The sequence below is a fragment of the Delphinus delphis genome, chromosome 1, assembly GCF_949987515.2.
Source record: "Delphinus delphis chromosome 1, mDelDel1.2, whole genome shotgun sequence".
Lineage (NCBI taxonomy): Eukaryota > Metazoa > Chordata > Mammalia > Artiodactyla > Delphinidae > Delphinus > Delphinus delphis.
Window position 1 is genome coordinate 134,757,839 of NC_082683.1, and position 13,952 is coordinate 134,771,790.

The 13,952-nt window shown below is 37.7% G+C and overlaps 1 protein-coding gene across 3 annotated transcripts in view; it reads left to right on the top strand.

Moving 5' to 3' along the window:
• Positions 1-13,595, top strand: part of TDRD5 (tudor domain containing 5) — an 89,854-nt gene extending 76,259 nt beyond the window's left edge. For all 3 annotated transcript variants that reach the window (XM_060009729.1, XM_060009728.1, XM_060009730.1), the window contains 4 exons: positions 1,723-1,905; positions 2,666-2,809; positions 8,668-8,875; positions 13,348-13,595. In XM_060009729.1, the coding sequence (XP_059865712.1) occupies positions 1,723-1,905; positions 2,666-2,809; positions 8,668-8,875; positions 13,348-13,595 (783 nt within the window). The remainder of the gene's footprint in view (positions 1-1,722; positions 1,906-2,665; positions 2,810-8,667; positions 8,876-13,347) is intronic.
• The last annotated feature ends 357 nt before the right edge of the window (positions 13,596-13,952 follow it).

The window sequence follows — 13,952 nt, forward strand, 5'->3', positions numbered from 1 at the left end:
TTCCCCAGCTTTTCATTCCTTTGCTCTTCCTTTCTTCTTTTAGTATTACTGTTTTTTGGTAGTATTCTTTTATTATTTAGCATTCTTCTTTAGTAGCCTATTTTAATTTACTTATTACATTTTCATTGTATATGTATGGTTTTGTACTGATTACTCTAGGAATTACAATATACACCTTTGACTTTTCACAGTGGACTTAGTCAATATTTACCACTTCAAGTGGAATGTAGGTATCTTACTACCATATAGGTCTTTACCCCTTCCCACCTTCTTTATTTTCTACTATGTATAATAACTATGTATATTGAGAATTTATAATGTTATATTTTTTGCTTTCCATCTTCAAACATTCTGAAAAATTCAAGAGGGGAATAGTCTATTATATTTACCCAGATATCTACTTTTTCTGTTGCTCTTCCTTTATTTCTGATATTCCAAGTTTCCTTCTGGTATCATCTCCTTTCTATTCAAAGAACTCCTTTTAGTGATTCTTTTAGGGCAAGTCTGTGGAAAACAAATTATTTTTGTTTTCTTCATTGAGAATGTATTTATTTCATCTTCATTCTTAAAGGATGCTTTTGCTGGATGTAGAATTCTAGGTTGCCAGTTCTTTTCTTTCAACCCTTTAAAAATTCCATTTCACTTCCTTCTAGCTTTCATGTTTTCTGATACAAGATGTGCAGTGTTGAAATTGTTGTTCCACTATAATAATGTGTAATTTTTCTTTGGCTTCATTCAGGATATTTGTTTGTCTTTAGTTTTCACCATGTTGATCGTAATCTATGTAGGCACGAATTTCTTTGAGTTTATCCTGTTTGAGTTTTGCTAAGCTTTTCGAATCTGTAGGTCTGTGTCTTCCCAAACCAAATTTGGGAAGTTTTCAGACACATTTCTTCAAATAACTTTTCTGCACTGCATTCTTTCTCTTCTTCTTCTTGGACTTTGACGACACAAATGTTAAACCTTTTGGTATTGTCCCATAGTTCCCTGAGACTTTATTTTTGTATGTATGTTTGTTTTCCCAGTTTTTTTCTCAGTTGTTCAGACTGGATAATCAGATTGGATCTATCTTCAAGTTTCTGCATTCTTTACTCTCATCTCTGTCCTGCTATCAAAAAGAGAGTGACAGAGCTCTATATTCAGTATAAAACAACCCTTCACTTAATTGTACTGTTTTTATTATATATTTGCACCGTCCTCAGCTTTACCCTCCAGAAGACCTCTAGTCTTCCAGCAGGAGGAAGAGGTGTAGTTTCCTGGGTTTTTTAAATAGGGGAGGGTACCTGGAGATCTAACTGCTTCTTACACAGACTTTTAATGAGAGCTCTTGTTTTCATTCCCACTTTACACCCTCAATTCCAAAAACTCTGTAGGAGCAGTTCCTGAACTTTTGCAGTATTTATGGTATACATTTGGGTTGACTCTCAGTTTTTCCTGCTCCAAGCTCAGGATTCCACTTTCTCAGGACTGCATAATAAGTTGTCAGTTGTCTGATTTCCTGTATCCAGAACATAGGTGATGTTTTCTCCTTTTACCTTTTCTTTGACCCTAAGTTTATACCTTAAATTATTTTATTTTGGTGATGTGTCAGGAGAGAGAGTAATACATTATGTACTCAAACTTCCATCTTTACCTGGAGTTAGGAAAAATTTTAAACCTAAATTTCAAAATACATACAGGAATCATAAATTAAAGTTTTATTTGTCACCTGATACATTCTAGGATGAGATTCCCACTGGAATGCCATGCCTGGAGTCAGTAACCATAGATGATGATATATGGGATGAGAACTGGATACCTTTGCAGGCTGGAATGGGAGAAGGAAGTGATGCTGCCTCCCACTTACCTACCTCAAGGCTTGATGGAAAGAAACCATATTCATCATGTAAAGAAATGCCACAGAAGGTTAGATCCTTGGGAAAACATAAAGCAAATCACTACTGCAAAAGGAAGTATTAATGTAATTGTCCAAGCCTCAAAAAAGCTATGCATTCTGCATTTCATGGGGATTAATCAGACAATAATTCAGAAGAATGTATTCCCACCCCCACCCCCCCACCAAAGATGGTAGTGTTAGGGATGGGGGCAGGATGAAGCAGGGGAGAGTAAACCATGGACTTATTGTGGCTACCTATTCTATCAATCATTATGATTTTTGTTTTACCATTGGCACCCAGTCACAGCCTTAGGATCTAGAAATAAACAGTTTTCCCTAATTTAATTTTTATTGCATTGCCTTGTAATATTATGTCTGGATCTTTGCAGTGAATATATTTACTAATATTGGGCCCTACATATTTGAATTTTAATTTATTTTCCTCCAGCTCTTAGAAGAACTATCAACACTTAAGTTGCCCCTTGTTATTTGTGCCATTTAAATACCGGATGATCATGAAAAACATCTAACCATGAAAACAGTACTGAAGAAAATACTACAAAGAGAGTTGTGTTTTTTTAATGTGATCTGTGTATTCAGAGGAATTCAGTGTATTGAGCATGGACCAGTGAAGCAAGGGGGAAAACTCACACTGATATAGAAAGTTAATAAATATCTTTTCTTGTTTAGTATACGTTGCCTCTTTGCCTTTACCTTGCCCAAGTTATCCTCCATTTGGATCATATGGCACTATGTCTCAGTTTATTGTTGCAATTTTTTTCTCTATAGGATTGGTGTTTTTCTACACCCAAAGCTATATGGGATGATTCATGGCAGCCTTCAGGCCTTGTGAGTGGGAAGGAAGTAGAAGTTGAAAAACCAGAAGGACTGGGTGCTCAAGAAAAAAATACTGGCACAACCGGAATTCAAAATGTAAATGTCTAACGAATGTTACTGTTACAAGTTTTCATGAGGAAATACTTTCACTTTTAGAAAGTAAAATTCTGGTTAATGATCCCTCTCTTAGCATTTGGTACAATACATATACATAAAAATGTATGTTTATTTAAAAATAAATTTCAGTTAACTTACTGTAGTTATTCATCTCTCCAGAAAAAAATGCTGAGACTAGAATTAAAAGATTGATTAAGCCTCTACATTAGGGATAGGGAAAACAGGTATTTTCACTTAATCATACATTTTAAGTTCTGTATCTGTCCTATCATCTAGGCCAGTTTTTTTCTTTTTGTTGCTTTGGCAGAAAACACTAACCCTGGAGCAAAATCCGTTTGTTTTGTGTTTCTCCATCCTGAAAACAGCAGGACTGTTTGTGTGAATCGTGAAATTTGGCTAACGGTCTCTGTACTTTTGTGCATTACATTGAAAATGAAGGACTCAAGTCTAGGAGAATTGTTGAAAAGCAGATTTGTGGAAGATGAACCTTCTGAGTGATATATTTTCTACAGAATATGGTTACTTTGCATGGGATCATTGATAAAAGTATGCTGCATTTCATAGAACAGTCTGTTCCAGAAATGTAGGTTACTTAAAGCACAGATTTAGCTTTAGGATAAAATAAACTTTTATATTTTGTTTCTCAGGTAGTTTTTCTTTAAGATATAATAGCTTTATTGAACTATAACTCACATACCATGTAATTCACTTAAAGTATGCAATTCAAATAACTTTTAGTATACACAGACTTGTGCAACCACCCGCATAATCCATTTTAGAACATTTTCATCACCCCTTCAGAAAAAAACCACTGTCCCTTTGGTATCTGGGTAATGCTGGCATTGTAAAATGAGTTTGGGAGTGTTCGGTTTTTTGGAAGACTTTGAGAAGAATTGGTATTAATTATTCTTTAAATGTTTGGTAGAATTTTACCAGTGAAGCCATCTTATCTTGTGTTTTTCTTTGTTGGGAGGTTTTTGATTACTGATTCAATTTCATTACTAGTAATCTGTCTGTTCAGATTTTCTATTTCTTCCTAATTCAGTCTTGCAAGACTGTATGTTTCTAAGAATTTATCCATTTCTTTCAGGTTATCCAGTTTGTTTGTGTACAGTTGTTTGTAATGGTCTCTTAAAATCCTTTTCAATTCTGTGGCATTAGTTGTAATGTTTTTTCTTTTCTGATATCATTTGAGTCTTTTTTTCTTCATTAGTCTAGCTAAAGGTTTCTCAGTTTTGTTTATATTTTCAATATATAAAACAACTCTTAGTTTCATTGATTTTTTTCTTTTCTCTATTTCATTTATTTCTGCTCTAATTTTTACTATTTCCTTCTGCTAACTTTGGTCTTAGTTTGTTCTTCTTTTCTTAGTTCCTTAAGGTGTAAAATTGAGTTGTTTGAGATCTTCCTTCCTTTTTTAATGTGTTTTTAATGTTTTATTGCTAGAAACATCCCTCTTAATTCTTCCTTTGCTGCATCCCATAAATTTTGGTATACTGTGTGTTTTCATTTTTGTCTGTCTCAGAATATTTTCTAATTACCTTTGATCTTTTTTGACCCATTGGTTGTTCGGGAGTATGATGTTTAATTTCCCATATTTCTGACTTTAATCTTCCTTTCTGATGGATATTCTCCATGAGTATTGAATAATAGGTTGGCACTGTTTTCTTTCGATGCTTTGAAGATGTCATTCCTTTATGTTCTGGCTTCTGTTGAATTGCCAGTTGTCAGTTACCATTGCTCCTTTGAAGGTATGTCTTTTTTTTCCCCCTCTGGCTTCTTTTAAGATTTTTCTGTCTTTTGCTTTCAGCATTTTGATAATTATTTATCTAGATGTGATTTCCTGTGGATTTATTCTGCATATGTATCACTGAGCTTACTAAATCAGCAGATGGATACTGTTCATCAGTTTTAGAAAATTCTGGTCCATTCATCTAATCAAACACTGCTTCTGCCTCATTATCTCTCTCCTTTCCTGCTGGCATTTCAGTTCTACGCATGTTAGAACTTTTGGCTGAGTCCCACTTGGGCTCTGTTTTCTTGTTCGCTCTCTTTTTTTCTTTTGCAATGCCTCTGTTTGGAGGTTTTATATTGATTATTCCAGTGCACTAGTCCTGTCTTCTCCAGGATCCAGTCTGCTGTTAAACCCACACGTTGAGTTCTTAATTTCAAACATATTATTTTCCAGTTCTAGAATGTCCATTTGATTCTTTATTTTATAGATTCCAGTTCTCCGTTTAAATTCTCCATATTTTCCTCAATTTTGTCTGTAACTTCCATTTTCTTGAACATGTTAATAATCATAGTTATTTTAAAGTTTTTTGCAGATAATTTCAATATCTGAATTACCTTTGAGTGTGTTCTTACTGTCTTTTTTCTCTATTTGATCTTGTCATTTGATCCTGTTTTGGGCATTCAGGGGAGGGGAAAGACAGGCGGAGCATATCTCATGGTTCTTTTTAATTGAATGTTGAACATTATGGAATTTAGAGAGGCTCTGGATGAGATAGCTTCCTCTCCAAAGAGGGTTCAGTTGTCTAGTGGCTGGCAGATTCCAGCCAGTCACCTTCACACATATTGAGGCTTGGTTTAGGTTTGGTGAGGACTGCTGTATTTCACTTTTGTCCTAGTCCTTGAATGTGGCTCTTACTCCTAAAGCATGATTCTTTGGAGATCTCAGCTGAAAGCCTGAGGAGTTTGTCAACGTTCCTCCGCATTCGTGGGGCTCAGACTCCATCCTCTGTCTCCTCAACTTAATTGAGATATAATATACATACCATACAGTTCACCCATTTAGAGTGTACAATTCAACGGCTTTTAGTATATTCACTAGTTTACTAGCATATTGTGCCTCCATCATCACCATAAGAATTTCAGAACATTTTCATTATCTCAGAAAGAAACGCATTCTTCAGCTGTCACCCCCACCCAAACTCCCCAACCCTCTTCCCCCCAGGCAACCACTCATCTTACTTTCTCTGTTGATTTACTTATTCTTCAGGACATTTCATATAATTGGAATCAATACAGTGTGTGGCCTTTTGTGTCTGGCTTCTTAGCGTAATGTTCTCAAGGTCCATCATGTTGTATCATGTATCAGTACTTTACTTCTTTTTGTGGCTGAATAATCCATTATATGGATAGGCCACGTTTTGTTTATCCATGTGTCAGCTGATGGACATTTGAGTTGTTTCTGTTTTTCTGCTATTATGAATAGTGCTGCTGTGACATTTGTGTATGTGTGTTTATGTGGACATACGTTTTCAGTTTTCTTAGGTATATACCTAAGAGTTGAATGGCTGGGTCCTATGTTAACTCTGTGTTTAGTGTTTTGAGGAATTGCCAGACTTTTCCAAGCAGTTGCAACATTTTACATTCCCACCAGCAATATAAGAGTGTTGCAATTTGTCCACATCTTTGCCAACACTTGCTATTATCTAGTTTTAAAAATTATAGGGGGCTTCCCTGGTGGCGCAGTGGTTGAGAGTCCGCCTGCCGATGCAGGGGACACAAGTTCGTGCCCCGGTCCGGGAGGATCCCACATGCCGCGGAGCGGCTGGGCCCGTGGGCCATGGCCACTGGGCCTGCGTGTCCGGAGCCTGTGCTCTGCAATGGGAGAGGCCACAACAGTGAGAGGCCCACTTACCGCAAAAAAAAAAAAAAAAAAAAAAAATTATAGCCATCCTAGTGGGCATGAAGTTGTATGTTGTGGTTTGGGGCTGTGCTTTTGATTGCATAAGTTAATGTTTCAGAAATCATGAACATGTTTCTTGAAAATCTGCCACTAACCTCTAGTTCCATAAAGGTATATTTTCAGACAACTACGAGGGAGTCAGTAGTTGATAACTACAGAGGGATAAATCTGGTAGAGCAATGCTTCTCAAACTATAATGTTCATACAGATCACCTGAGAATCTTGTGAAAATGCAGATTCTGACTGAGCAGATCTGGTACGGGGACTGAGGTTCTCCCTGTCTTACAAGCTTCCAGGTGATGCTGAAGCTGCTTGATGGTGAATCACATTTTGAGCAGCAGCACCCTAAACCACTGTTTAGAGGAAGAGACTCTTACTTTTCAATTAAGTGCTTAAGTTGCCCGCAGGTACTTGCTTTCAGTACTGGCATACACATTTAGGAGGCATTCACCTAGGTTCTTTTTTTCCAGTGTGAAAAGCTGTCAGCATGCATTTAAATATGTTTTAACAATTTGTCTTTCTTCAAAATCATATTTATCAGGAAAGAGAAAAAGATACAGCTTTTAAAAAAACTGTTTCTGATTTTGATTTTGTTAAACTCCTGAAAATAGGCAGCAGGGCTTAGTGTAAAAAACACCTGTCTGGGAGTTCTGTCATCTGTGGCTTAGTCTTTACCACAAGTTTGAACAAGTTGGCTTTTGGGGCCTTAGTTTATCCGTCTACAAGGACTGATTTGGATTAATGATCTTTCCAGTTCTAAAAGTTTGCCATATTAATATTTACTTAATTATCACTGAAGCTTTATTGAAAGAACCTCATTTTCAGTGAGAATAAACTTCAAGGGTAGCTAAAGCACATACATGAAGTTGCATAAATTAAGCAAAAAATTGAATCCAGCTCTTTGCTCTCCTGAAGTAGCATATTGTGTGGCAGGATAGCTATGTGGACTTTTAGAGTTTTCATTTTTGCTGCCAGATAAAGGGGCACAGCCATTTGTATATGACATAATTATATATCAGTCACATCCATGCCAGCCATGTTTGAAAATGAACAAGGTGTTTCGTAATGGAAGAAAAAAGGAATGCAAAGGGAATGCCAGCTAATATTAAATGTCTACTCCACAGCCTGAAGAACACACAAAGCTACATTTTCTGTTTGTATAAATTTTGTTTCAGTTTACCCTGGGCAGATCCCAGGCTGTAAGCCACTTAGGTCGGTTCATTACGGCCTGGTCCTGACGGGGCCCACTTAATCGTCAGTGCCAGTTAGTTAGCATCACAGAAGACAAATTCTCTGAGTCACTGTAAACTGTAGCTATTTCAGCAGCGGCTCTGTGGTAGGATATAGGATCTGTTGATTACAATTTGGCACTTCATTCGCTTTAGCCCAAATCGAGGCTTTGTTTGGGAAGTTCATCTTTTCCTCTCAAACCCTGATTCTTAGTACTCCATTTTGTCACTTCTTCTGAGGAGCCCTCCTTTAAGTCCTTTGTGTTCTCCTAGCATGTTTTTGATGCTGCAGAATGCAGTTAATGCCTTCTTCATGGCCACCTGCAGCACGTGTACTGTTTCCCTAGCCGAGGACTGTGAGCTCCTTAGGGACAGGGATCGTATTTACTGGGAGGCGGTGTGATAGAGCAGAGAGAACATGGGCTAGCCTGAGTTCATCTCTGCCTTGTCGCTTACTGGTTGACATTGGATAACTTGGTAAGCCTCTTGTAAAAAAGCATTATGCTAAGTAAAGGAAGCGGTAATAAAGAAGATGTAACAACACCTAACCTAGAAAAACGTTCTGATGTTTCATTGAAGAAACACATGCCAAGAACCTAACATTGTGCCTGACAATGAGTGCTCAGTGAATGTTATTTCTCTCATTTCCTGCCGTTCTTCCTTGGCAGCCCTCAGTACCATGTTTGCTCATAATATGCATTCAATACATGCTTCTTGAATTAATGGTCACTAAGTTAGAGAAGGACTTGTTTTCCAGAGAGTATCTAGATTTTTAAAAGTGGGGAGTTTTATTTATTAATTATGATATGAAAATATTCTTTTGTATATAAGTAAGGAAACAAAATAGACTTAATTCTTACTGTTGAACTAACAGTTACTTTTCATGCTTTTGCCCCGTTTTCCCCATTCTGTAGCAACCAAACTTAAAGAGTTCCTCAGATTCTCCCACATTGCCCGAATTGGAGGAGTTCTACATCTCTCTTATCCAGTCACAGCAGTCAGCAGAAGGTGGCCAGTTTGAGCCTAGCAGCATTGAGACTTGTCCAAAGCAAATTCAGCTGTCCACAGCGCTCAACTCAACTCCTGCAGTGGTCGATTCCTCACAAAAACACTCTGGTTCAGGTAGGTTGACATACAGTTGACAAATGCAATGGTTTGCCATGTTGTTAAAAACCTTCATTTATCTTTTCAGAACATGACTTGAAAAATTGCTGATGTTAGCATTTGTCTGAACTCCTCCAATTGTTCCCTTTCACTTTGCCACTCTTCTTTTTTTTCTGCAATTTGGGGGGTGGCGGGGTCAGGTTTATGCACAGTAAAACTTGCCAGTTTTTAAGTGTACAATGCTATGAGTTCTGACAAATGTGTACAGTCTTGTAATAAGCACCACAGTCATGATAATAGAATATTTCCGCCAGTCTAAAAGGCTTCCTCATATCCCTTTGCAGTCATTCCCTCCCCCTACTTTCTGGCTTCTGGCATGTTACTTTTCCTTTTCTAGAATTTCATATAAAAGGAGTCATACAGTATGTAGTTTTTATGTCTGATTTCTTTCATTTAGCGTGATTTTTAGAGATTCATTTATGTTGTTGCTGGTGTCTAAAGTTAGTTCCTATTCATTGTTGAGTAGTACCCAGTTGTATGGAAATACCACAATTTGTTTATCTGTTCACCAGATGACAGACGTCTGGATTGTTTCCAGATTTGGGCCATTATGAATAAAGCTGCTGTGAGTGTTCACATACAGCTCTTTGTGTAGACGTATGTTTTTCATTTCTATTCAGCAAGTACCTTGGAGTGGAATTGCTGGGTCATATGCTAACTGCATGTTTAACTTTTTTTTTTTTTAATAAATCTATTTATTTATTTTTGGCTGCGTTGGGTCTTTGTTGCTGTGCGTGGGCTTTCTCTAGTTGCAGCGAGTGGGAGCTACTCTTCGTTGCGGTGCACGGGCTTCTCATTGCAGTGGCTTCTCTTGTTGCGGAGCATGGTCTGTAAGTGTGCGGGCTTCAGTAGTTGTGGCACACGGGCTCAGTAGTTGTGGCTCGCGGGCTCTTGAGCTCAGGCTCAGTAGTTGTGGTGCACGGGCTTACTTACTCTGCGGCACGTGGGATCTTCCCGGACCAGGGATGGAACCTGTGTCCCCTGCATTGGCAGGCGGATTCTTAACCACTGCACCACCAGGGAGGCCCCTGTTTAACTTTTTAAGAACTGCTAAAATGTTTTCCAAAGTGGCTGAACCATTTGGTAATTCACACCAGCGATATACGTAAGTTCTGATGGCTTCATCTTCTTGGCAACATATTATATTGCCAGTCTTTTAAAATTTTACCATTCTAGTGGGTGTGTGGTGGTATCTTATTGTGGTTTTAATTTACATTTCCCTATTTGCCAGTGATGTTGACTATGTTTTCATGTGTTTATGTACCATCTGTATATTTTCTTTAGTGAATTACCTGTTCAAGTATTTGTGCATTTTTGTTGGATTATCTTTTTATTGATTTGTAAAAATTCTTTATTCTGGATACAAAACCTTTGTCAGATTCATCTGTTGCAAATATTTCAGGTATGTGGCTTGCCTTTTCATTTCCGTAACAGCATCCTTGGAAGAGCAAAAGTTTTCCTTTTGATGAAATCAGATTTGTTGTTTTTTTTTCCTTTATAGTTTGAACTTTTTGTGTCCTATTTAGAAATCTTTCTTAACTCAAGTAACTAAGACTTTCTCTTACATTTTCTTATAAAAGTTCTATAGTTTTAGGTCCTGCATTAGGTCTGTGATCCAGTTCGTTAATTTTTGTGTATGGTGTGATATAAGGATCAATGTTTATTTTGATTACATATAATTATTCAGCTGTTTCAGCATGATTTATTGAAAAGACTGTCCTTTCTCCATTAAACTGCCTTGATGTCTTTGCCAAAAGCCAATTAAGTTGTATATGTGAGGGTCTATTTCTGGACTTTCATTCTGTTCTATTACTATTACGTCTGCCTTTATACCACTGTCTTGATTTTTGTGGCTTTATAATAAGTCTTGAAATCATATAAATTTGTTCTTGTTTTTCAAATTGTTTTGGCTATTCTAGGTCATATTCCATATGAATTTTAGGATTAGTTTAATTTCTACTGAAAGCCTGCTAAAAGTTTTATTGGGATTTTTTTTTTTAATCTCTAGATCAAGTTGGGGAGAAGTGACATGTTAACAATATTGAGTCTTCTGATCTATGAGCATCATATAACCTTTTCTTGTTCAGTGTTTAATATGTTCTTTTCCCATCCAGTATATTTTTCATCTCAGAAGTTCAATTTATAATCTCTAGGGTTTGGTTTGGGTCTTTTTTCTATCTTCCATCTTTCTCTTCAGCATACTCATCATTCACTTCTTGAATACTTGGAGTGTTCTTATGACAGCTATTGTAATACCCTTGTCTTGTGATTCTAGCATATGTATCATTTCTGCATTCTGTCATCTGTCATTTCTGAATTGGCTTCTACTGATTGGTTTTTCTCCTAATTACAAGTCACATTTTTCTGCTTGTTTGTGTATCTGGTAATTTTTTATTGGATGGGAGATGCTGAATTATATATTGTTGGCTGAATCTCTTTTTCTTCCTTCCTCCCTCCCTCCCTCCCTTCCTTCTTCCTTCCTTCCCTCCCTCCCTGTTGTCTATGTATAATTTATTGGGGGGGGGTAGGAATGTAATTAAATTACCTGTAATTGCTTTGATTATTTCTGTGTTTATTTTAGGTTTCATTAGGCTGATTTAGAAAAGCCTTAAGTCTGTTGGCCCTGCTAGGCAGTACCTTTCTGAGGGTATTGATGGGACTTGATGTCCTATGTGTTAGGATGTCTTTACACTGTAGCTGGTGGGAACACAAACTATTTTGCCCCAGTATAAAATGCCTAGTGTTTGTTCTGCCTACTCCTTTCAGGTAGGTTTTCTCCCTGGCCTTGGTGGTCCCCTCACATACGTGAGCCAGATCGCTACCTAGCCTAAGACTCAAAGCGACCTCTGCAGGTCTCCGGCTTCTTCTCTCTCTGCAGCTGCCTCTTCACTTGTACTTTTCCCCCACGAATTCGGGACACCTGGCCTCCATGAATTCCAAACTCTGTCTTCTCAGCACAGGGAGACCTCCAGGCTCAATGTGGACTCTCCCTCCCTGTACTGCAGCCTGGGCTTTATTTTGACAGTGAGCTCAGGCACTTGTAGGGCTCACTTTGTTTCCCGTCTCTCAGGCAGCACTGTCCTCTGAGCTTGTTGTTCAGTGTCTGAAAGCTGTTGTTTTATATACTTTGTCCAGTTTTTCAGTTGTTTAAAGCAGGAGAGATTATTTTTCAATCCCTGTTTAATTAGCATCGTGTCTGGAAGCAGAAGTTTTGCTACTCTTTTAAATTCTTTCATCGTGTGTCCCTGCTTTCATGTTTTTATACCTTTTAAAATCTGAGCTCACCAACGACTTCCTGTAAAGCCCCATTACTTCACTAGAACTCACTGTCTCTTTTCCACTCTAGTGGGCATTAATTATAGTCTTGCGGTCAGAGTTTTACTTTTTAGAATATCCTGTAAAATTCTCCTTAATTTAATTTATCATAACTATATGGCACGTGTACCACATGCTACTGCCGCTAGATGCTAAAGATGCAAAATAAGATATTGGATTATACCTGATATTTTTCTGAATTTTTGAAATCTGTAATTTTAAGGTCTAGAGCGGTGCTTTTCAGAATGTAGTCAGCATACCGGTACTAGTCTGTGAAGCATTTGTGATGATGGACAACATAACAGCACATTGTTTAGCTCCCCTAGATTTTTTTTTTTTCCTAAAGGAGGACTTTCTTGAAGGAAGCAGTGTGTTGGTTTATATGTTGGCAAAAGCTCCTTCTCTCATTGCAGGCAGGTTCAAACAATTCATAGACCAGCTCCTTCAGTAGCCCTGGTCTAGAGTACACATGTGAGGATGCTAGTATCCACTTCCGTGGCTATTAAGAACTCTCAGCATGGAGTTCCCAGCAATTTATTCCATTGAAAAGATTATTTCTTCTTAGTTAAACTAATTCCCAAGGAATTCTTTTTGTGGCTAATAATTGGCTTTTGGAATTTCTTAACAAACACAGTTAATGTTAATTAATGTTAATTTTCATTTTTATGGTCAGTTTGGTCAGTTTTGTTTTTATGCTGGCAGACTTGGAATTGGGACCACTTTCGCAATAGAGAAGGCCCGTGGGACACCATTTTGCTCACTGCTGAGAGGAGGAAGTAAGGGAGCTTAAGAATTCTTCCCTGGAATTGGAATTATACCCAATTTATTTTTTTGATGTCCTAGAAAGAGATCTTCCCTTCCTTATTCACAAGTAGATATTTTTTCCTCTCTTCTTTGCCCTCATCCTGACAAGATTTATTTTATCTCAGTGCATGATCCCCCATCCTCATCTCCTTTCCATTTTTTGACTGGTTTCTGAGTCTCTTTCTCTCTGATTTGCCATTGGTAATTGGCACCACCTAACCAGAAGATAGTTGTAACACACGTTAGTAAAGATCTAGAATGGGAGAGTGTAAGAACCTCTTGAAAAGACCTGTGTTTTCTTTCTTTTTCAGTGGAAAGCTCTCCAGAGAGCCTAGAGAATGAAGATTTTTCTAGTAGCCATGCTATTACAGTGTTCAAAGATAAGAGTCAGGGAGCCATGGACCAGCTGTCTTTGATTTTGTCTCCTGAGCACCAGATTTCTCAGAAGCTCTACATTCCTCGAAGCACAGCCACTGCTGCCTTAGGAGCTGCTGCGCGGCTGGCCACATCCAGGAGACTCCTGCACTGGTACCCCAGTGTGAAAAGGATGGAAGCATGAGAGAGCAGGGAGGAAAAAATAAACTAGATGCTTAGGGCCTGGTGACCTCCCAGGCCAAAAGAGAAGGAGGTATTGAGACAAAGTAGTATTTTGATAGTTGATGCTTTTGTCTTTCTGTGTGACTCTGTTAGCTTTGTTATGCGAACAGTTCCCTTTGTTGTGTAAGTATTGATGTTTAATGTTAATTTTCATTTTTGTGGATGTTACTTTTTCTGTATGGTTTTGTTCACCTTTGTTCAATGTAGTAGTTTAAAGGAGTTTTTGTGTTTCTATAAATGTTTTTTTTTTTTAACATCTTTATTGGGGTATAATTGCTTTACAATGGTGTGTTAGTTTCTGTTTTATAACAGTGTATAA